The 23,422-nt window shown below is 42.8% G+C and overlaps 2 protein-coding genes across 6 annotated transcripts in view; both read right to left on the bottom strand.

Moving 5' to 3' along the window:
• The window catches only part of kcnab2a (potassium voltage-gated channel subfamily A regulatory beta subunit 2a), a 134,920-nt gene extending 121,310 nt beyond the window's left edge, over nt 1–13,610 (bottom strand). For 3 of the 4 annotated variants that reach the window (XM_065001873.1, XM_065001878.1, XM_065001876.1), the window contains exon 1: nt 13,157–13,610. The gene's annotated coding sequence lies outside the window, so the exon portion shown is untranslated. Of the gene's footprint in view, nt 1–13,107 lie in introns of all 4 variants that reach the window. The other variant, XM_065001875.1, reaches the window with a different exon arrangement.
• An 86-nt stretch (nt 13,611–13,696) lies between these two features.
• park7 (parkinson protein 7) lies at nt 13,697–20,546 on the bottom strand. 2 transcript variants are annotated; one of them, XM_029683445.2, is made up of 6 exons: nt 20,397–20,546; nt 19,695–19,796; nt 19,435–19,494; nt 18,882–18,951; nt 17,571–17,657; nt 13,697–14,196 (listed from the first exon to the last, which is right to left on the bottom strand). In XM_029683445.2, the coding sequence occupies exons 1-6, from the start codon at nt 20,484–20,486 to the stop codon at nt 14,036–14,038; spliced, it is 570 nt and encodes a 189-aa protein (XP_029539305.1). In that variant the 5' UTR covers nt 20,487–20,546; the 3' UTR covers nt 13,697–14,035. The 2 variants fall into 2 exon arrangements, with proteins under 2 accessions (XP_029539305.1, XP_064857951.1); XM_065001879.1 differs by having other exon boundaries at nt 14,108–14,196; nt 17,526–17,657.
• Between the last annotated feature and the right edge of the window lie 2,876 nt (nt 20,547–23,422).

The raw sequence follows: 23,422 nt of genomic DNA, 5'->3' as shown, positions 1-23,422 counted from the left end.
ATTTTAATGGATAACACAAGGGCAACTGTAGGTGTGCAAAGTTTCAGACTGATAACTTCAGGAATGGGTGAGCTACATGACATTTAGCATAAAGTCACCCAGGTGTCCCACACAAGTTCCCCAAATGTACCAAAGTGGCCAAATTGGTGAAATGACCTATAACTATATACATCAGTGCAAATAACTATATACAACATATCAAAAAGCAATTCTAAACCCACACACAAAAAAAACATTCTTTTTTTTTAAACAGTACACCCTTTGGAAGTCCTCTACACAATATTTTGCTGCCTGTGCCATGTCCCATAGCAAACTGAACAAGTGGTGCAGTTCATTGTGACACAGAACACAACGACACCTCCATGCTGTGCCCTTTTGGCCCTGAGGCACAGTCATGCCTGCAGTAATGAACACCACTGGGGGTAAAGCGGGCAGCTTGGCACCGGGGGCTCCCAGTCAGAGTCACTATCACTGTGAAAGAAAATACAATTTAAAAAAAATGTTTGAGCCTTTTATCATCACATAAAATAAACATATGTATTGTATAGAGCAGAGGTAACCGTCACCAAGGTGAAGTGCTGTTCCATTCAACTCCGGCAATTGTTGTGGGCCTGCCCTCCCCTGAACAGCACCCAATGGCGATTTCATATGGAAATGGAGAGGAGTAGCAGGCGCAGCAGCAGCCATGTGTGTTTGCTGTTCTACTCCATTCCATTTGAATAAAAAAAAATGAAAATATATACACAGCTCAAAAAAATAAAGGGAACACTAAAATAACACATCCTAGATCTGACTGAATGAAATATTCTCATATTCTTATTAAATGTGCTGACAACAAAATCACAAAAATTATCAATGGAAATCAAATTTGTCAACCCATGGAGGTCTGGATTTGGAGTCACACTCAAAATTAAATTGGAAAACCACACTACAGGCTGATCCCACTTTGATGTAATGTCCTTAGAACAAGTCAAAATGCAGTAGTGTGTGTGTGGCCTCCACGTGCCTGTATGACCTCCCTACAACACCTGGGCATGCTCCTGATGAGGTGGCAGATGGTCTCCTGAGGGATCTCCTCCCAGACCTGGACTAAAGCATCTGCCAACTCCTGGACAGTCTGTGGTGCAACGTGGCGTTGGTGGATGGAGCGAGACACGATGTGCCAGATGTGCTCAATTGGATTCAGGTCTGGGGAACGGGCGGGCCAGTCCATAGCATCAAAGCCTTCCTCTTGCAGGAACTGCTGACACACTCCAGCCACATGAGGTCTAGCATTAGGAGGAACCCAGGGCCAACCACACCAGCATATGTTCTCACAAGGGCTCTGAGGATCTCATCTCGGTACCTAATGGCAGTCAGGCTAGCACATGGAGGGCTGTGCGGCCCCCCAAAGAAATGCCACCCCACACCATGACTGACCCACCGCCAAACCAGTCATGCTGGAGGATGTTGCAGGCAGCAGAAAGTTCTCCACGGCGTCTCCAGACTGTCACATGTGCTCAGCGTGAACCTGCTTTCATCTGTGAAGAGCACAGGGTGCCAGTGGCGAATTTGCCAATCTTGGTGTTCTCTGGCAAATGCCAAACGTCCTGCACGGTGTTGGGCTGTAAGCACAACCCCCACCTGTGGACGTCGGACCCTCATACCACCCTCATGGAGTCTGTTTCTGACCGTTTGAGCAGACACATGCACATTTGTGGCCTGCTGGAGGTCATTTTGCAGGGCTCTGGCAGTGCTCCTCCTGCTCCTCCTTGCACAAAGGCAGAGGTAGCGGTCCTGCTGCTGGGTTGTTGCCCTCCTACGGCCTCCTCCACGTCTCCTGATGTACTGGCCTGTCTCCTGGTAGCGCCTTCATGCTCTGGACACTACGCTTACAGACACGGTCAAGGCGAGAATGGAGTTCCTTACGCGTGCATTTACAAACAAAGAATGGTGGTCCAACCCAAAACCATTACATACTGGCGTTTACCTAAGCTCATTGGCTATATACCCAGCTAGATTTCAAGAAGATCAGTGGTAATAGGGCAGAAATAGTCAATCAATGAAGCTTCGCTAAAATTATTGGTGCGCAAGGAAGTAATTGCTCGTCGTCTTCAAATCAGTTCACGTCGGTCAATACTCCCCTCAAAAAAAACAATGACGTTTGGCTGTGTTGCAAACATCCAGAGTAATGCACTGAAACCAACCATGACTAGATAAAGATGGTTTACGGTGTGTAATTGCGTCGAATGCTCCGTAAAAATAAAGAAATCTATAGAGATGGAATTCACGGCACAAATGGTTAACAAAATGTTTCGATTTAGGCTATAAAAATGGATTTTATCAAACATCACTTTATTTGATGACTGGGACCCTCAGGAAGAGATAAGAGCAAGATATCAGAATGTAAGTCATAATTTTACCTTCAGATGTGAATGTGTAAAAACTGTCATGGCGGAAAATGTTTGTTGTTGATTGCTCTTCTCAAACAAAAGCATGGTATTTGTTCTCTGTAATAGCTATTTAAATCGGAAAACGTAGTAGTTTGATTACCAAGACTAATCTTTTGAAGGATGTAAGACACATTTTCAAGAATGTTTAATGTTACGATGTTGTATTTTTAGTTGTCACTCTGAAATTTCCCCTGATGTTGATCCCTGTACAGGGATCGCAGCCATAATTAATTAACAACCTATAGTTTTGGCAAGTCAGTTAGGACATCTACTTTGTGCATGACAAGTCATTCTTCCAACAATTGTTTACAGACAGATCAATTCACTGTATCACAATTCCAGTGTGTCAGTAGTTTACATACACTAAGTTGGCTGTGCCTTTAAACAGCTTGGAACATTTCAGAAAATTATGTCATGGCTTTAGAAGCTTCTGATAGCCTAATTGACATACAACATTTGATTCAATTGCAGGTGTACCTGTGGATGTATTTCAAGGCCTCCCTTCAAACTCAGTGCCTCTTCGCTTGACATCATGGGAAAATAAAAAATAAAAATGTGTAGACCTCCACAAGTCTGCTTCACCCTTGGGAGCAATTTCCAAACGCCTGAAGGTACCATGTTCATCTGTACAAACAGTAGTACGCAAGTATAAACACCATGGGACCACGCAGCAGTCATACCGCTCAAGAAGGAGACACGTTGTCCCCTAGAGATGAACGTACTTTGGTGTGAAAAGTGTAAATCAATCCCAGGACTACAGCAAAGGCGGTGTTCTGGTCAGACTCCGAAAAAGGGCACATCGCGCACCACTCCCCAGCATTCTTCTTGCCAATGTCCAGTCTCTTGACAACAAGGTTGACGAAATCCGAGCAAGGGTAGCATTCCAGAGGGACATCAGAGACTGCAACGTTCTCTGCTTCACAGAAACATGGCTTACTGGGAAGACGCTATCCGACGCGGTGCAGCCAACGGGTTTCTCCACGCATCGCGCCGACAGAAACAAACATCTTTCTGGTAAGAAGAGTGGCGGGGGCGTATGCCTCATGACTAACGAGACATGGTGTGATGAAGGAAACATACAGGAACTCAAATCCTTCTGTTCACCTGATTTAGAATTCCTCACAATCAAATGTAGACCGCATTATCTTCCAAGAGAATTCTCCTCGATTATAATCACAGCCGTATATATCCCCCCCAAGCAGACACATCGATGGCTCTGAAGGAACTTTATTTAACTCTTTGCAAACTGGAAACCATTTATCCGGAGGCTGCATTCATTGTAGCTGGGGATTTTAACAAAGCTAATCTGAAAACAAGACTCCCTAAATTTTACCAGCATATCGATTGCGCAACCAGGGGTGGTAAAACCTTGGATCATTGTTAGTATAACTTCCGCGACGCATATAAGGCCCTGCCCCGCCCCCCTTTCGGAAAAGCTGACCACGACTCCATTTTGCTGATCCCTGCCTACAGGCAGAAACTAAAACAAGAGGCTCCCACGCTGAGGTCTGTCCAACGCTGGTCAGACCAAGCTGACTCCACACTCCAAGACTGCTTCCATCACGTGGACTGGGACATGTTTCGTATTGCGTCAGATGGAAATATTGACGAATACGCTGATTCGGTGTGCGAGTTCATTAGAACGTGCGTCGAAGATGTCGTTCCCATAGCAAGGATAAAAACATTCCCAAACCAGAAACCGTGGATTGATGGCAGCATTCGTGTGAAACTGAAAGCGCGAACCACTGCTTTTAATCAGGGCAAGGTGTCTGGTAATATGTCCGAATATAAACAATGCAGCTATTCCCTCCGCAAGGCTATTAAACAAGCTAAGCGTCAGTACAGAGACAAAGTGGAATCTCAATTCAATGGCTCAGACACAAGAGGCATGTGGCAGGGTCTACAGTCAATCACGGACTACAAGAAGAAACCCAGCCCAGTCACGGACCAGGATGTCTTGCTCCCAGGCAGACTAAATAACTTTTTGCCCGCTTTGAGGACAATACAGTGCCACTGACACGGCCTGCAACGAAAACATGCGGTCTCTCCTTCACTGCAGCCGAGGTGAGTAAGACATTTAAACGTGTTAACCCTCGCAAGGCTGCAGGCCCAGACGGCATCCCCAGCCGCGCCCTCAGAGCATGCGCAGACCAGCTGGCCGGTGTGTTTACGGACATATTCAATCAATCCCTATACCAGTCTGCTGTTCCCACATGCTTCAAGAGGGCCACCATTGTTCCTGTTCCCAAGAAAGCTAAGGTAACTGAGCTAAACGACTACCGCCCCGTAGCACTCACTTCCGTCATCATGAAGTGCTTTGAGAGACTAGTCAAGGACCATATCACCTCCACCCTACCTGACACCCTAGACCCACTCCAATTTGCTTACCGCCCAAATAGGTCCACAGACGATGCAATCTCAACCACACTGCACACTGCCCTAACCCACCTGGACAAGAGGAATACCTATGTGAGAATGCTGTTCATCGACTACAGCTCGGCATTCAACACCATAGTACCCTCCAAGCTCGTCATCAAGCTCGAGACCCTGGGTCTCGACCCCGCCCTGTGCAACTGGGTTCTGGACTTCCTGACGGGCCGCCCCCAGGTGGTGAGGGTAGGCAACAACATCTCCTCCCCGCTGATCCTCAACACGGGGCCCCACAAGGGTGCGTTCTGAGCCCTCTCCTGTACTCCCTGTTCACCCACGACTGCGTGGCCATGCACGCCTCCAACTCAATCATCAAGTTTGCGGACGACACAACAGTGGTAGGCTTGATTACCAACAACGACGAGACGGCCTACAGGGAGGAGGTGAGGGCCCTCGGAGTGTGGTGTCAGGAAAATAACCTCACACTCAACGTCAACAAAACTAAAGAGATGATTGTGGACTTCAGGAAACAGCAGAGGGAACACCCCCTATCCACATCGATGGATCAGTAGTGGAGAGGGTAGCAAGTTTTAAGTTCCTCGGCATACACATCACAGACAAACTGAATTGGTCCACTCACACTGACAGCGTCCGTGAAGAAGGCGCAGCAGCGCCTCTTCAACCTCAGGAGGCTGAAGAAATTCGGCTTGTCACCAAAAGCACTCACAAACTTCTACAGATGCACAATCGAGAGCATCCTGGCGGGCTGTATCACCGCCTGGTACGGCAACTGCTCCGCCCTCAACCGTAAGGCTCTCCAGAGGGTAGTGAGGTCTGCACAACGCATCACCGGGGCAAACTACCTGCCCTCCAGGACACCTACACCACCCGATGTTACAGGAAGGCCATAAAGATCATCAAGGACATCAACCACCCGAACCACTGCCTGTTCACCCCGCTATCATCCAGAAGGCGAGGTCAGTACAGGTGCATCAAAGCTGGGACCGAGAGACTGAAAAACAGCTTCTATCTCAAGGCCATCAGACTGTTAAACAGCCACCACTAACATTGAGTGGCTGCTGCCAACACACTGTCATTGACACTGACCCAACTCCAGCCACTTTAATAATGGGAATTGATGGGAAATGATGTAAATATATCACTAGCCACTTTAAACAATGCTACCTTATATAATGTTACTTACCCTACATTATTCATCTCATATGCATATACTGTATTCTAGATCATCGACTGCATCCTTATGTCACTAGCCACTTTAACTATGCCACTTTGTTTACTTTGTCTACATACTCATCTCATATGTATATACTGTACTCGATACCATCTACTGTATGCTGCTCTGTACCATCACTCATTCATATATCCTTATGTACATATTCCTTATCCCCTTACACTGTGTATAAGACAGTAGTTTTGGAATTGTTAGTTAGATTACTTGTTGGTTATCACTGCATTGTCGGAACTAGAAGCACAAGCATTTCGCTACACTCGCATTAACATCTGCTAACCATGTGTATGTGACAAATAAAATTTGATTTGAAGGACTTTGTGAAGATGCTGGAGGAAACAGGTACAAAAGCATCTATATCCACAGCAAAACGAGTCCTATATAGACATAAGCTGAAAGGCCGCTCAGCAAGGAAGAAGCCACTGCTCCAAAAGCACCATAAAAAAGCCAGACTACGGTTTGCAACTGCACATGGGGACAAAGATTGTACTTTTTGGAGAAATATCCTCTGGTCTGATGAAACAAAAATAGAACTGTTTGGCCATAATGACCATCATTGTGTTTGAAGGGAAAAGGGGGATGCTTGCAAGCCGCAGAACACCATCCCAACCGTGAAGCAAGGGGGTGGCAGCATCATGTTGTGGGGGTGCTTTGCTGCAGGAGGGCTTAGTGCACTTCAATATATCCACATGATGCCATCTATTTTGAAGCTACATCTCAAGACATCAGTCAGGAAGTTAAAGCTTGGTTGTAAATGAGTCTTCCAAATGGACAATGACCCCAAGCACACTTCCAAAGTTGTGGAAAAATGGCTTAAGGACAACAAAGTCAAAGTATTGGAGTGGCCATCACAAAGCCCCGACCTCAACCCTATAGAAAATTTGTGGGCAGATCTGAAAAAGCTTGTGCAAGCAAGGAGGTCTACAAAACTGACTCAGTTACACCAGCTGTCAGGAGGAATGGGCCAAAATGCACCCAACTTATTGTGGGAAGCTTGTGGAAGGCTACCCAAAACATTTGAGCTAAGTTAAACAATTTAAAGGCAATGCTACCAAATACTAATTGAGTGCATGTAAACTTCTGACCTACTGGGAATGTGATGAAAGAAAGAAATAATTCTCTACACTTTATTTTAAGAATGTGAAATGTCAGAATAATCGGTGATCCTAACAGACCTAATTCAGGGAATTTTTACTCAGATTAAATGTCAGGAATTGTGAAAAGCTTAGTTTAAATGCATTTGGCTAAGGTGTATGTAAACTTCAACTGTATATAAATAAACCCACCCATTCATTTTAACCGCTCACTCACTACCCAGTGACAGTTGCATTTCCCTGCATTTCTGTACGAAGAAGACAGTCTTCACCTGGAACCAATTGGCTCTCATATCTGTATATCTGGATTGACAAACAGAGGGTTGCCAGTTGACGTACGACACCTCCTGGCAGATATGTTGGAAGACCACTGCATCAATTATTGACACAGTGATTAACCCAAGCTGCATGATAAAAATGCCTAAAACTAGTTGAGCCATTGCCAGTCAACTTCTGTGCAGTATTTGGCTGCTCTAACAAGGCTGAAACACCAAGGAGATATGACTCAAGACCTGTCAGACAAGAGAAGGGGGAAAAATGGTTTTGCCCATCAAGATCTGGAGGATGACCTAGGGTCTGCTCCAATCATTTCATCACTGGTAAGTCTGATAAATTCCCAGTTTAGCTGTTATGCTAATATTACCTTGGCAGATCATTTGAGTTAGCTACATGAACATTGTGTGCAGGCGCTCTTCAAAATATATTTACTTACTTAAGAGGACTTCCATAATTGCATCATTTAACCAATGAGTCAGTGTGACTTCACCCTGGCCCCCAACAACCCATCCAGAAAATGAAAGGCATACAGGCCTCCATTGCTCTACTGTACAGCGCTAAATGTTAACATGACAGAAATAAGCTATCAAAGAGGATGACTGCGTAGTGACATGAATACGACAGTAGGCTAAGCTTGAATAACATACAGCATCATATGCATTTATGTATAGGCTTATAGCACACAATATGATTTTGTAATGCTATAGTATAGATGTACACTGAGTGCACAAAACAGGAACACCAGCTCTTACCATGACAGACTGACCAGGTGAACGCTAGAGACACCTGTTAAATCTACTTCCATCAGAGTAGATGAAGGGGAGGACAGGTTAAATAAGGATGTTTAAACCTTGATACAATTGAAACATGGAGTGTGTATGTGTACCATTCAGAAGGTGAATTGTCAAAACAAAATATTTAAGTGCCTGTGAACGGGGTATGGTAGTAGGTGCCTGGCGCACCAGTTTGAGTGTGTCAAGAACCGCAATGCTGCTGTGTTTTTCCACGCGCAACAGTTTGTGTGTATGATTACTGCTAGCTAAGATTTAGAAAGTATGATGTCAATCAAAGCTACTGTAGGTATAACGTGATTTAAGGTAATTTTATCTGTGGTCAATGACCTTGAGCCCTTCTTGGATGGGCACTTCTAATGTAACTCTATGGCAGCACCCAAGGGGCTAGAATTTTAGATATCTACCCTTAAACTTGGCGGTGACGTAGTGTCCCCATGAGTGACAGAACACGGAGCCAGTCACTGTATTTTCCGCTGGCTTGGCCCACCACAGAAAGCACTGAGCTCCCTTAAGAAAAGAAAAAAAAGAAAAAAAGCGACCAGGTTTGTATGTACATTTTAAGTCCCATCACTGTCAATTGCGTTTATTTTCAGCAAACTTAACATGTTTGCTCAACAACTGAGACAAACTGAACAAGTTCCACAGACATGTGACTAACAGAAATTGAATAATGTGTCCGTGAACAAGGGGGGTCCCAGGCTCGTCGCAAGCAGAACACTGACATTCCTGTCTTGCAGAAATCCGCTATACTGCTCGTTCTGTGCATGGTGGCATTGTTATGCTGGAGGGTCATGTCAGGATGAGCCTGCAGGAAGGGTACTACATGAGGGAGGATGATGTCTTCCCTGTAACCCACAGCGTTGAGATTGCCTGCAGTGAAAAGCTCAGTCCGTTGATGCTGTGACACACCGCCCAAGACCATGATGGAGCCTCCACCAGAGTACAGGCCTCGGTGTGACACTCATTCCTTAGAAGCCCTCATTCCAGCCTCTCTCAGCCTATTGCGGACAGTGTGAGCACTGATGGAGGGATTGTGCGTTCCTGGTGTAACTCGGGCAGTTGTTGCCATCCTGTACCTGTCCTGCAGGTGTAATGTTCCTCATGTACCAATCCTGTGCAGGTGTTACACGTGGTCTGCCACTGCGAGGACAATCAGCTGTCCGTCCTGTCGCGTTGTCTTAGGCATCTCACAGTACGGACATTGCAATTTATTGCCCTGGCCACGTCTGCAGTTCTCATGCCTTCTTGCAGCATGCCTAAGGCACGTTCACGCAGATGAGCAGGAACCCTGGGCATCTTTCTTTTGGTGTTTTACAGAGTCAGTAGAAAGGCCTCTTTAGTGTCCTAAGTTTTCATAACTGTGACCTTAATTGCCTACCGTCTGTAAGCTGTTAGTTTCTTAACGACCGTTCCACAGGTGCATGTTCATGAATTGTTTATGGTTCACTGAACAAGCATGGGAAACAGTGTTTAAACCCTTTACAATGAAGACATGTATAGTTCTTTGGATTTTTACAAATTATCTTTGAAAGAAAGTCCTGAAAAAGGGATGTTTCACACACACACTGTTTTTTGTTTATTTTCTACATTGTAGAATAATAGGGAAGACATCAAAACTATGAAATAACATTTGGAATCATGTGGTAACCAAAAGGGTTAAATCACAATAAATGTTAGATTTTTCAAAGTAGACAACCTTTGCACACTCTGCATTCTCTCAACCAGCTTCACCTGAAATGCTTTTCCAACAGTCTTGAAGGAGTTCCCGCATATGCTGAGCACTTGTTGGCTGCTTTTCCTTCACTCTGCAGTCCCACACATCCCAAGCCATCTCAATTGGGTTGAGGTCGGGTGATTGTGGAGACTAGGTCATCTGATGCAGCACGCCATCACCCTCCTTCTTGGTCAAATAGCCCTAACATAGGCTGGAGGTGGGTTTTTTTTAGTCATTGTCCTGTGGAAAATCAAATGATAGTCCCACTAAGTGCAAACCAGATGAGATGGTGTAATGCTGCAGAATGTTGTTGTAGCCATGCTGGTTACAACAGAACTCCTTGTCGATGGTTCACGGTGGGAACCACACATGCAGAGATCATCCGTTCACCTACTCGGCGTCTTGCAAAAACAGCGGTTGGAACAAAAAAATCTCTGATTTGGAATAATCAGACCAAAAGGACAGATGTCCACCGGTCTAATGTCCATTGCATGTGTTTCTTGGCCCAAGCAAGTCTCTTATTACTGGTATCCTTTAGTAGTGGTTTCTTTGCAGCAATTCAACCGCGAAGGCCTGATTAATTCTGAACAGTTGAAATGTGTCTGTTACTTGAACTCTGAAGCATTTATTTGGGATGCAATCTGAGGTGCAGTTAGCTAATGAACACTGGGTCTTCCTTTCCTGTGATGGTCCTCATGAGAGCCAGTTTCATGAGAGCTTGATGGTTTTTGCAACTGTACTTGAAGAAACTTTGAAAGTCAATCTGGAAAATTTCAAGAACTAACCTTCATGTCTTAAAGTAATGATGGACTGTTGTTTGTCTTTGCTTATTTTAACTGTTCTTGCCATAATATGGACTTGGTCTTTTACCAAATAGGGCTCTCTTCTGTATACCACACATACCTTGTCACAACACAACTAGGCTCAAAGGCATTAAGAACTAAATAAATTCTACAAATGAACTTTTAACAAGGCACACCTGTTAACTGAAACCATCCCAGCTGACTACCTGATGAAGCCGTTAGAGAGAATGCCAAAAGTGTGCAAAACTATCATCAAGGCAAAGGGTGGCTACATTTAAGAATCTCAATTATATATTTGATTTTGGTTACTACATGATTCCATGTGTTAGTTTGTAGTTTTGATGTCTTCACTATTATTTTACAGTGTAGAAAATAGTAAAAATAAACCTTGGAAGGTGTGTAGGTGTCCAAACGTTTGACTGGAAATTTAGAGGTCGACCAATTATGATTTTTCAATGCCGATACCGATTATTGGAGGACCAAAAAAGCCGATACCAATTAATATCCCAATTTCATATATATATATATATATAAAACAATGACAACTACAACAATACTGAATGAACACTTATTCCAACTTAATATAATGCATAAATAAAAACTATTTCGTCTCAAATAAATAATGCAACATGTTCAATTTGGTTTAAATAACCGTGTTGGAGAAGTAAAAGTGCAATATGTGCCATGTAACATTTAAATTCCTTGCTCAGAACATGAGAACATATGAAAGCTGGTGGTTCAATATTCCCCGTTAAGTTTTAGGTTGTAGTTTTTATTGGAATAATGACGCGTCGACTATTTCTCTCTATACCATTTGTACTTTGACTATTGTATGTTTTTATAGGCACTATGGTATTGTCAGCCTAATCTCGGGGTTGATAGGCTTGAAGTCATAAACATCGCTGTGCTTCAAGCATTGCTAAGAGCTGCTTGCAAATGCAGGAAAGTGCTGTTTGAATTAATGCTTATGAGCCTGCTGCTGCCTACCACCGCTCAGTCAGACTGCTCTATGAAACCATCAACTTTATTATAATAAACACACAGAAATACGAGCCTTACGTCATTAATGTGGTCAAATCCAGAAACTATCATTTCAAAAACAAGACGTGTATTCTTTCAGTGAAATAGACAACCATTCCGTATTTTAGCAAATGGGTGGCAACCCTAAATCTAATTCATGCAATGACATTCTAGACAATTCTATGCTTCCAACTTTGTGGTTTGTGGGAGCCCTTTCCTGTTTCAGCATGACAATGCCCCCGTGCACAAAGCGAGGTCCATACAGAAATGGTTTGTTGAGATCGGTGTGGAAGAACTTGACTGGCCTGCACAGAGCCGTGAACTTAACTCAATCGAACACATTTGGGATGAATTGGTACGGCAACTGCGAGTCAGGCCTAAATCGCCCAACATCAGCTGTATCACATCCGGCCGTGATTGTGAGTCCCATAGGGCGGCACACCATTGGCCCAGCATCGTCCGGGTTTGGCCATCATTGTAAATAAGAATGTCTTAACTGACTTGCCTAGTTAAATATATAAATAAAATAAAGCAGTGCTCGACCTCACTAATTCTTGTGGCTGAATGGAAGCAAGTCCCCATGGCAATGTTCAAACATCGAGTGGACAGCCATCCCATTAGTGGAGGCGGTTGTAGAAGTAAAGGGGGACCTATTCCATATTAATGCCTATGATTTTGTTTTAAGGTGTTTGTGGTTCTCCATCCATCCCCGATTCAGAATATACAATATTTAGTCATGGCATGCTTAAATTTATTAACTATCGACGAGGGAAAACCGAATATCCAATATAAAACAAATATTATCTCGGTGAAAAAATATTGATTCTACAAAGTGAATCTGAAGACTTTGGTTCCGACTCAAGACAACCCATAATGGCATACAAGGCTCTGCTTCATGAGCGGTCACGTTTGCTTTGAAGAATCAATCACTAGTTGACTGCGATTACCGTACGGACCCAAAATCAAAAAGGCATCCATTAACAGAGATTGTGTAACCTTATGCCAGTCTCTGGTGCAGTTATTTTTTGTAAAGCGTGTCGGGGTGGCACATAACGTCACTGTACTGTAGCTGACTAGCGAAACACCCTGAGTCAAAGCACAAGTAATGCTTTTGTATACCAATTTACAATGTTAAATTACTGTTAGTTAATTAATACACTATTACATTGTAGACAACTACTAGTTCATCCAGCATCGAGTTGGCTGGCTAGCTAACTAACCCACTAATTTGCTTGAGAACTTGTATTCTGGAGGTTAGCTAGTAGAAATGGCTGAGTGAACAATACTACATTACCACATTCGTGACATTGCACAGCGACAACGTGATTTGGTACCGTATACAGTAGTGCGTTTACCTTTGTATTTTGTCAAAAATCATCTGCTCGTCAATTAGTTAGCGTTTACCTTTGTATTTAGTTTAAAATCCTCTGCGCATCAAGCTGAACCACCAGCCCTTTGTTTTTACCGCGTTGACACTCACCATGCGCTGCTTACAGACCCACTCCGGTTTATTTGGGGCAATGCTTTCATTGGCTATTTACACGACGACACCACCAGGCAAAGCTTTTCATTGGCTATACTCGTTGTCAATCAATTTAGCAGCTAGGCTTCCCACGCCCACCTGTTTCGTAATCCATTTTACTGCAATCAGTCAAATCATATGTGAAGCTCTCAAATCTGTTGTTTAACCTGCAGCACTGTCGATTCAGTAAGATTATTCAGCCATAACCTGATCGGTAGCCATTTATTTGTGTGATGAAACACAAATATAACTTTGATATCATGCTGCGGCTACATTGTTGATGGCTTGATGATAATTCTAACGAAAGCGAAGGGCAGTAACTACTGCTCTTGTTATTTCTGACTCGTGTCGAATGCATACTCTCATATTACCTCCAGTGTCATTGTTATAAATATACACATACCGTCACTGTACCGAGAGTCTGAAGGGGGCTCAGTTGACTTTAATGATGAAGCTACATCAGTGCTTTTGGACAGTGAAGACAGCAATATATTTGATATTTAAATCAATACAATTTAACATTGGTGATTTTCCTATACAAAAGCAATAACAATCCCAAATCACTGATGCTTAAAGTGCAGGGGCAACATGTCCCAGGGAAGGATAGAAGAGAATAATAAAAATGCATATTCTTACTATTGCACATTATCCTGTAAATAATTATTCTTTGTTCACAATAATTGGCATTTGTACCATGATGAACAGTGCAGAGTACTTAGGGTTTAGTTGACAGTGCTTTAGTTTAAAAGGCTCAACACCACTCAGTCTTTCAGAACCAGAGGTGCTTTGACAGTAGCAGCAACTTCAGCCCCCATGAGCTCCTCTACAATGGCCAGGGCAAACTCAAAGCTGGTTCCTGGCCCGCGGCTGGTAATCAGATGGCCATCCTTCTGGACTCGAGCCTCAGAATACTTGTAGTGGCCTAGGGAGTGGAGAGGAACAGTGGTGAAGAGAGAGAAACACCATTGTGTAATACTCTGCAAATGGGGATTATTTAGTACCACTTGTTCAAATCAAGTTATTCATTGGTTTAACCTTCTTGCATTTATTACGTAATTTAACTTGTGTATATGCAGTCTCTTTGAATTATTTATGTTAGTGTTTACTGATTGAATCTGATCAAATGCTGGTGCATAATGACCTTGTATTGATGACTATCATAAAGTAAGAAACTTGTTACAGCACCCTCTGCTGGACACAAAGGACAACAATCGTTTGTCACCACTGTTCAGTAGTACTTGGGATCTGCTCATTGTGCTGCATTTCCTGCCACACAGCAATCATCATACAGGAAGATTTCCTACATGTGCATGTATTTTGTGTAACATCCAACTAACAAACAAGTACAACAGTGGCTATCAACTAGCTATAGAGTGCAGAGATTAATCAACCTGCACTAGGGTTGCACATGTTATGGAATATTCAGAGGTGGAAACTTTGTGGAAATATACGCAATTTAATATTAATACCATTTAAATGTAGATGTTTTTTGCAATTGGATATATTTACAATATCATATGGAGACATAAGGTAAAAGGTTTGTTTCTAATTAGACAATTGCAAATTATTATTATCCAACAGAAATTAAGAAAAACATTTGTTAAATTTAACTTTAATTAAATGAGTTGACTCTTCACATGGGATGATTTCACAGAACAAAATAAAGGGAATATTGAATGATCCCCAATGATCTATCGCATCTCCCAAATATGTTTTCAAAATACATCTGTATAATGATCATCTAGAAACTAAAGCTTTGGTTGTCTTCCTCTGAGGCTTACATCTATTCTCCCTGGACCTCAATGTCCACCTCTTGAACATCAGAATCTGAGGCCTCATCTTCACGGTCACTTTCAAACCTTGTTGATGGCTTGTTGTCAAGCTCAAAAAGCTTCAGATTTGCCCAGATGGCCACCAATTGTTTAACCCTTGTATTGGTCAGCCTGTTGCATGCTTTGATGTGTGTGTTCCCAAACAAGGACCAGTTGTGCTCTGAGGCAGCGGATGTTGGTGGTATTTGGAGGATGATGGAGGCAACAGGGGAAAGAGCCTCAGATCCACAAAGTCCTGATGATACGCTGGCACGACTGACATAAAGCATCTCCATCCCATAGCCCTTGCTTGGAAGTGTACTTCGTCAGACTGCCAAGAACCTTGCCCTCATCCAGGTCAAAGTGGCGAGACACAGTAGTGATGACACCATATGCCTTGTTGATCGTTGCACCAGACAGGATGGGGTCCAACATGTATGCTGCAGCGTGTATGGGCTTCAGGCAGAACTCTTCACGCTTTTGATGTATTTCAGAACTGCAGTTTCCTCTGCTTGGAGCATCAGGGAAGTGGGCAGGGCAGTACGGATTTCTTCTCTTACATCTGCAAGCAGAGTCTGAACATCAGACAGGATGGGATTGTCTCCCTCAATCCATGCCATGGCTACTGCTATAGGTTTCAGGAGTTTCAGGCTTACCACTCTCTCCCAAAATACATCATCCAGGAGGATCCTCTTGATGGGGCTGTCCATATCGTCAGACTGTGATGTGGCCATTTATTGGAGAGACTCCTTCCCCTGCAGTAGTCAAACATGATGACATCACCACCCCAACGGGTGTTGCTGGGCAGCTTCAATGTGGTGCTCTTATTCTTCTCACTTTGCTTGGTGAGGTAGATTGTTGCTATAACTTAATGACCCTTCACATACCTAACCATTTCCTTGGCTCTTGTAGAGTGCATCCATTGTTTTCAGTGCCATATCCTTGAGGAGCAGATTCAATGCATGAGCAGCACAGCCAATGGGTGTGATGTGAGGGTAGGACTCTTCCACTTTAGACCAAGCATCCTTCATGCTCGCTGCATTGTCTGTCACCAGTGTTAATACCTTCTGTGGTCCAAGGTCATTGATGACTGCCTTCAGCTCATCTGCAATGTAGAGAATGGTGTGTCTGTTGTCCCTTGTGTCTGTGCGCTTGTAGAATACTGGTTGAAGGGTGGAGATTATGTAGTTAATTATTCCTTGCCCATGAACATTCGACCATCCATCAGAGATGATTGCAATACAGTCTACTTTCTCTATGATTTGCTTGACCTCCACTTGAACTCTGCATCCAGCAAATAAGTAGATAAAGTATGTCTGGGTGAATGCTAGGTGAAGAACATTCAGAAATCTCTTCCAATACACATCGGCTGTGAGCAGAGGTGAACCAGTTGTATACACAGCTCGAGCAAGACATTCATCTGACTCATCTGACTTCCTCCATTGTGTCCAAAAAAAAATCTGATTCCAGGAGGACCATGAGCCGTTGCTATCGATAAGGTGTCCGATTCATAATTTTCACCTCGACTAGAAGTAAAGGGACTTTCAGAGTTTGCTTGTTGTGAGCACGAGGGAACTTTATGCACTTTGCCAGATGATTCTGCATCTTTGTTGCATTCACATATGATTTGGCACAGTATTTGCAAAATGTACACAGTTTTTCCTTCTACATTAGCAGCAGTGAAATGTCTCCACACATCAGATAGTGCCCGTGGAATTTTCCTGTAAAGATTGAGATTTTGTTTTGTAAAAAAACAAATACAATTCCATGTACAGATAAATAGTTAAGCAGTTAGATTAAACAGCTCATTTGTAAGATACATGTTTATGAATTGAATTGCAAGCTAAAACCCACATTGTAGCAAAAACTAACTAGCAGGAATTGTTAACAAGTTAGAAAGGATTTAAACACACGTTGCTGTAGGCTACTATTTACTAGTTAACAAAAAATTGTCATAAAATATTTTCACCCCATCCAGTATTGTGATCAAAACTTACCAGAAAGCATGTAGTCCTTGGCTCAGACACTGCACATGTGACGGAAGAGTGCACTGCACATGTGACGGAAGAGTGCACTGCACATGTGACGGAAGAGTGCACTGCACATGTGACGGAAGAGTGCACTGCACATGTGACGGAAGAGTGCACTGCACATGTGACGGAAGAGTGCACTGCACATTTGACGGAAGAGTGCACTGCACATTTGACGGAAGAGTGCACTGCACATTTGACGGAAGAGTGCACTGCACATGCGAGGGTTGCAATTCCATCGAATTCAGAATAGTTTCACTAAAATAAGATCTAGAATTGCCTTTTTTTGTGGGATACACAAGGTTCACTGTTATAAGAATTTAGGCAAAATTCCAAATTCCTAGGCTTAACTACCCATGGAAAATTTCCGGAAATTTCCCAGAAAGGTTCTGGCCATTTGCAACCCTAACCTGAACCTTAGCCCTGTGACAGCCAGGCGGTTTGTGTAGCTTTACCACCAGTCATCATTTTGTCCTTGGCACCAGGGTGGGTGGTGACTGTGCTGCCGTAGGCAATACCGTGTGCCAGGAGCGCCGTGGGACCTGAGGTGAGGAGGGAACAGGAGTTAGACCAGTATCTGTCTCTGTATTCAATTCAAACTGTTCAAAACAGACATGGCACTCACTGGACAAAAAAATGTGTCAAATTATTCCTTCCCAAAAACCCAGAGGTGTCACAATCAATACACCTTAACTTTTGTTTGCATGTTACATTGAGGTGACATCCCAACTAAAAGCCAGACTCATTAATAGACATCACACTACCATAAAATAGGATCTAAAATTAACCACATAGCGTATACGGTTTCAATCCACCTCTGCACACCATATTTAGAGGAAGGGAGAAAACGGAGACTAAAAATAATGGAGTTTGTGTCTGCTGCATTAACATTGGCAATGTCCTAGCACTGCAGTAAGCTCATCCTCCGACTTAATAAATAGAAAGCTATTGATCATGGTCCTTGGCTGCCTTCCCATGCAGTCTAAAGATTAGACTCCTCTCTGGCAGGCAGAGCAGGTGCCTGCCAGTTAAGTAGAGCCCAGCTCCTCCCGTTACATTCCTGCCTCCGCTCCGTCCTGAGGACACCAGGCTGGACAAACGGCCGTCTCCAGAGAGAGTGTCTGGCCAGGGCTGGGACAGCAGGAGGCAGTGCATCCCTCTCTCAGATGACAATGAAGATTATTATGCACAAACGTATAGTCTTCTAGTCTTTCCACTTATAGTCTTTCCACTTTTAGAAAGAGGAGTATGAAATGGGAGACCCGAGGGTCTATGACATTACCTGCTATACATGGAGTAATTGAGTCAAGCACTTTTCACACTACAAATAGAAAGCATTATTTTCACTTAAGCAGAGCAAAATGTGACACTGCTGCTGGTCATCCATTTGGCAGGTTCATTATATATTCCTGTGGGAACAGATGTTTTCTAGGATTTTCCCTTTACTCTGCTCTGACAACATCCTTTCAGTGCCCTTCATCAGCACAGGCAGGCAGAAAATCTCTGAGGTAGGGGCTTTGTCAGTGGCACTAATATCTCGTTCTATCATAATCTCATTGTGTATTGATTTCCTGCTTACTAATAACGGAAAGGTGACAGCCTTATACTACACTCCATGTCTGACAGAAATCACTGGTTACATATTTAACTCAAGATTAAATCTAAGCAATCTTGCCCCAGCTGTGGTCATTGGCACAGATACATCCTGGAGTGTGTGAGCCATAATCTAGAGGTGGATTTGTACATTTTCGCAGAAGGAACAGTACCTGCACAGATGGCAGCGATCAGCCCTTTCCTGTCCTCCTGGTCCTTCAACACCTCTTTCACAGCAGGCGACTACAAGAGAACATGGAGGCCACATACAGAGAGTTGAGTCACTCTACACTCATACAGAATGTGTGTTATAACACTGACTTTTCAGTAAATGGACAGTCTGATAAATATTGAGGGCAATAGATGAGTCAATGTTTCCAGCAAGACTGAAAATCAATTTAAAGTTATTGTGAAACAACTTTCAGAGCTTGTAGTTGTAAGGGCTAAAACCATAACATTAATTAAGCATCATATAGTCACTGTATATTTGCTTGTTTTTATAAACAAGAATAATCTCAAGAGCATACCAATTAAATTATATTTAAAATGTAGGAAAAAGAGTTCATAAAAATATATTTATTGTTTTTCAACCAAAACATGAACAAGAGACAAATGTTACAGTATCTACCTGCAACATTATATTGCCAATGCCAGGGACACACAGGAGAGATTAATATGCAGCTAAAAGTTTTTGCAATGAATGCCAAACATTAAGGGCATCCCTACCTCTGACAGGTGCTGGGCACCGAGAGCTCCCCCTGGCAGAAAAACCACATCATACGGACCCTGCATCAAAAGATACAAGGTCACGGATAACACATTTATAGTACCAATTTCCGATGCATCAACCTTGTACATTAAATCAATTAATAAAGTTTTTAAGTGGAAAAACATTAGATTCAGAATGCATTGTAAACGTTATGCAGTCAGAGAACAGCATGCTGTGTAGACTAATATGACTGCAGGGTCTGGAGGCAGGACCTGACCTGCTTGCGGGCATCCTCCAGGCTGGCATCAGGAACAAGATAGACATCTCTGCTGCACTGCACAGGCTCTTTGCCCGTCAACCCTGCCAACATCACAGCAATCTGCAAGATGTGGACACAAACAAAAGCACAACTACTTCAATGACCATCCGCAGACATTGCCCCTTAACCATAAATTCCCAATAATCAAAGGAGTATGGGACTTTTCCTATCCTACAGTAGTTACAGTGCAGTCACCGTTGACATTTGCAGTGGCCTTTTACTCACCTTACATGTTTTGAATGTGCCAACACACTAGCTAGCTAGCTAACACAATGACAACACATTAGCTAACTAACCATGGATACAACTGCCGTTGTTCATCATGTCTGTTATATTTGGCCAGCTAAGGTAGACCATAGTTAAGTAGTACAACATAAAGTTAGCTTGCTAGACGTGTTATAGCTGTGTTCTAGCAAGGTAGGTAACGTTAGCTACTTAGTGCAACAAAAAAGGAGATATGTATGTGTGTCGAACTTGGACTGCAGCTTCAACTTGACTGTGGCTAGGTAAATAAAATATCTGTTAAAATACTAGCTAATTAAAATGCAGCTTTTAGCAAGCTAAATTGAGCCAGCCAGCTAACGTTAGCACAATCTCAACTTAACTATATCAGTGTTTAGTGTGCGCAACCCATTTAGCTAACTTGATAAGTTTACTAACCCCAGCTCTACGCATTACGTCCACAGGTATAACTGTTTCCATCTCTTCTGCACCTTTAGAGAGGATTACTAATGCCTTTTTCCCTGCCATTCTTGAGAGAGTAGGTGTGTGACTGTCAGCAACAGGAAACCAACTGTTTGTGAGAGGACTTTTATCTTGGCAGGAACACTCATATACGTAAGTTACAGCTACGGATTCGCTGAGGTGACAAACAATACGCTTGGATGAATTTATCAAAGAATATCACATAATTTATTAAACCATTTCTATACACCGTAGAATATTTGTAGTCCTACGTAATTTATTATGCGGAGTGTACGATAATACATTTTCATTTAGATATGATGCAACATAATTCACTTTAAAATGCAACATATCTGCACTGGTAGGTTCAAGTACATCCACCAGGGGGAGGCATTCACCTATAAATTGTCAATAAAACTACTGTGTATATATAGGTGTTTATAAAACAAGCCTTCAATTTCGAGCATTTGTTTGCCCAAACATAAATGCAATTGAGGTTTATATGATTAAATACATTATTTAAAACCCTAATGTTTATTATACAGTGGTTAAAAGATCTGAAAGAAAACTAGTTCAAACTAATATGTGATTTTCTCAAGATTTTCTGAAATGAGGAAATGAAGGTAACTAAAAACTTGAAGCTCTGTCTAAGAACTTCTGCATCAAATCCTTCTCAATTGAAAAGACATCTCTTAAGGAACCCCAGGGAATTATTTTCCAGTGTAAATCCCAGATTTAATGTCTGGGGCTTTAGTGTGCCGACACTCTTCCCAGTTTAATGTGCAACTGTGCATTCTGCCGCAGAGATTCACTTTCACATTTGTGCGAAGAACAAGATCCCAGTGAAACAGCAGATTAGGCAAAGTGTAGGGGGTGCTGGCGGATTTTTTTTGTTGCGTGCCTTTGAGCCAATCCAAAAGGCACCGGTGATTACCGACAAATGCAGCTGGGATCAACTGAGCCAGACCCACAGTGGTACACCGGCTCATTTGCCTAAAACATGGATTTATTTATCCATTTACTCATTTCTTTACAGAAGGAGCTCATGGTATGTTTATGATCAAACTCAGGAAACGCCTGTTAGTGATTTGAAAACCAGGTAACCTGGTAAGAAAGTGGATTAGGCTGATACACTGACAATGCAAATTCAGTCTCTGAGCCATCTGTGCAAGGCCACAACTACTCAAATATTGCAGAGCAGACACATCTTTCCTGAATTGTATAACTTTATGAAGTAATCCTTTGTTGTTTAATAGAGAGATATTTTGCCAAATATAAGAAGGCCAGCATTCCGAGGGTCAATGTCTTCACTGGTGACGTTGAGACTGGTGTTTTGCGAGTACTATTTAATGAAGCTGCCAGATGAGGAAGTGAGGAGTCTGTTTCTCAAACTAGACACTCTAATGTACTTGTCCTTTTGCTCAGTTGTGCACCGGGCTTCCCACTCCTCTTTCTATTCTGGTTAGAGCCCGTTTGCGCTGTTCTATGAAGGGAGTAGTAAACAGCGTTGTACCAGATCTTCAGTTTCTTGGCAATTTCTCGCATGGAATAGCCTTCATTTCTCAGAACAAGAATAGACTGATGAATTTCAGAAGAAAGGTCTTTGTTTCTAGCCATTTTGAGCCTGCATTCAAACCCACAAATGCTGATACTCCAGATACTCAATTAGTCTAAAGAACGTGCCATTGGAACACAGGAGTGATGGTTGCTGATAATGGGCCTCTGTATGCCTATGTAGATATTCCATTAAAAATCATCCGCTTCCAGCTACAAGAGTCACTTACAACATTAACAATGTCTACACTGTATTTCTGATCAAATTGATGTTATTTCATTGGACACATTTTTTTATTTTCTTTCAAAAACAAGGACATTTCAAAGTGACGCGAAACTTTTGAACGGTAGTGTATATACAGTCGTGGCCAAAAGTTTTGAGAATGACACAAATATTAATTTTCACAAAGTTTGCTGATTCAGTGTCTCTAGATATTTTTGTCAGATGTTACTATGGAATACTGAAGTGTCAACAGCTTTTATTGACAATTACATGAAGTTGATGCAAAGAGTCAATATTTGCAGGGTTGACCCTTCTTTTTCAAGACCTCTGCAACCTGCCCTGGCATACTGTCAATTAACTTCTGGGCCACATCCTGACTGATGGCAGCCCATTCTTGCATAATTAATGCTTGGAGTTCGTCAGAATTTGTGGGTTTTTGTTTGTCCACCCGCCTCTTGAGGATTGAAGACAAGTTCTCAATGGGATTAAGGTCTAGGGAGTTTCCTGGCCATGGACCCAAAATATCAATGTTTTGTTCCCCGAGCCACTTAATTATTACTTTTGCCTTATGGCAAGGTGCTCCATCATGCTGGAAAAGGCATTGTTCGTCACCAAACTGTTCCTGGATGGTTGGGACAAGTTGCTCTCGGAGGATGTGTTGGTACCATTCTTTATTCATGGCTGTGTTCTTAGGCAAAATTGTGAGTGAGCCCACTCCCTTGGCTGAGAAGCAACCCCACACATGAATGGTCTCAGGATGCTTTACTGTTGGCATGACACAGGACTGATGGTAGTACTCACCTTGTCTTCTCCGGACAAGCTTTTCTCCGGATGCCCCAAACAATCGGAAAGGGGATTCATCAGGTAAAATGACTTTACCCATGTCCTCAGCAGTCCAATCCCTATATTTTTTGCAGAATATCAGTCTGTCCATGATGTTTTTACCTGGAGCGAAGTGGCTTCTTTTCTGCCCTTCTTGACACCAGGCCATCCTACAAAAGTCTTTGCCTCATTGTGTGTGCAGATGCACTCACACCTGCCTGCTGCCATTCCTGAGCAAGCTCTGTACTGGTGGTGCCCCGATCCCGCAGCTGAATCAACTGTAGGATGCGGTTCTAGCGCTTGCTGGACTTTCTTGGGCCCTGAAGCCTTCTTCACAACAATTGAACCGCTCTCCTTGAAGTTCTTGATGATCCGATAAATGGTTGATTTAGGTACAATCTTA

Source organism: Oncorhynchus nerka, linkage group LG15, assembly GCF_034236695.1.
Source record: "Oncorhynchus nerka isolate Pitt River linkage group LG15, Oner_Uvic_2.0, whole genome shotgun sequence".
Classification (NCBI taxonomy): Eukaryota; Metazoa; Chordata; class Actinopteri; order Salmoniformes; family Salmonidae; genus Oncorhynchus; species Oncorhynchus nerka.
The sequence above is the reverse complement of the archived record's forward strand: the minus strand, read 5'-3'. Positions and strand labels throughout refer to the sequence as shown.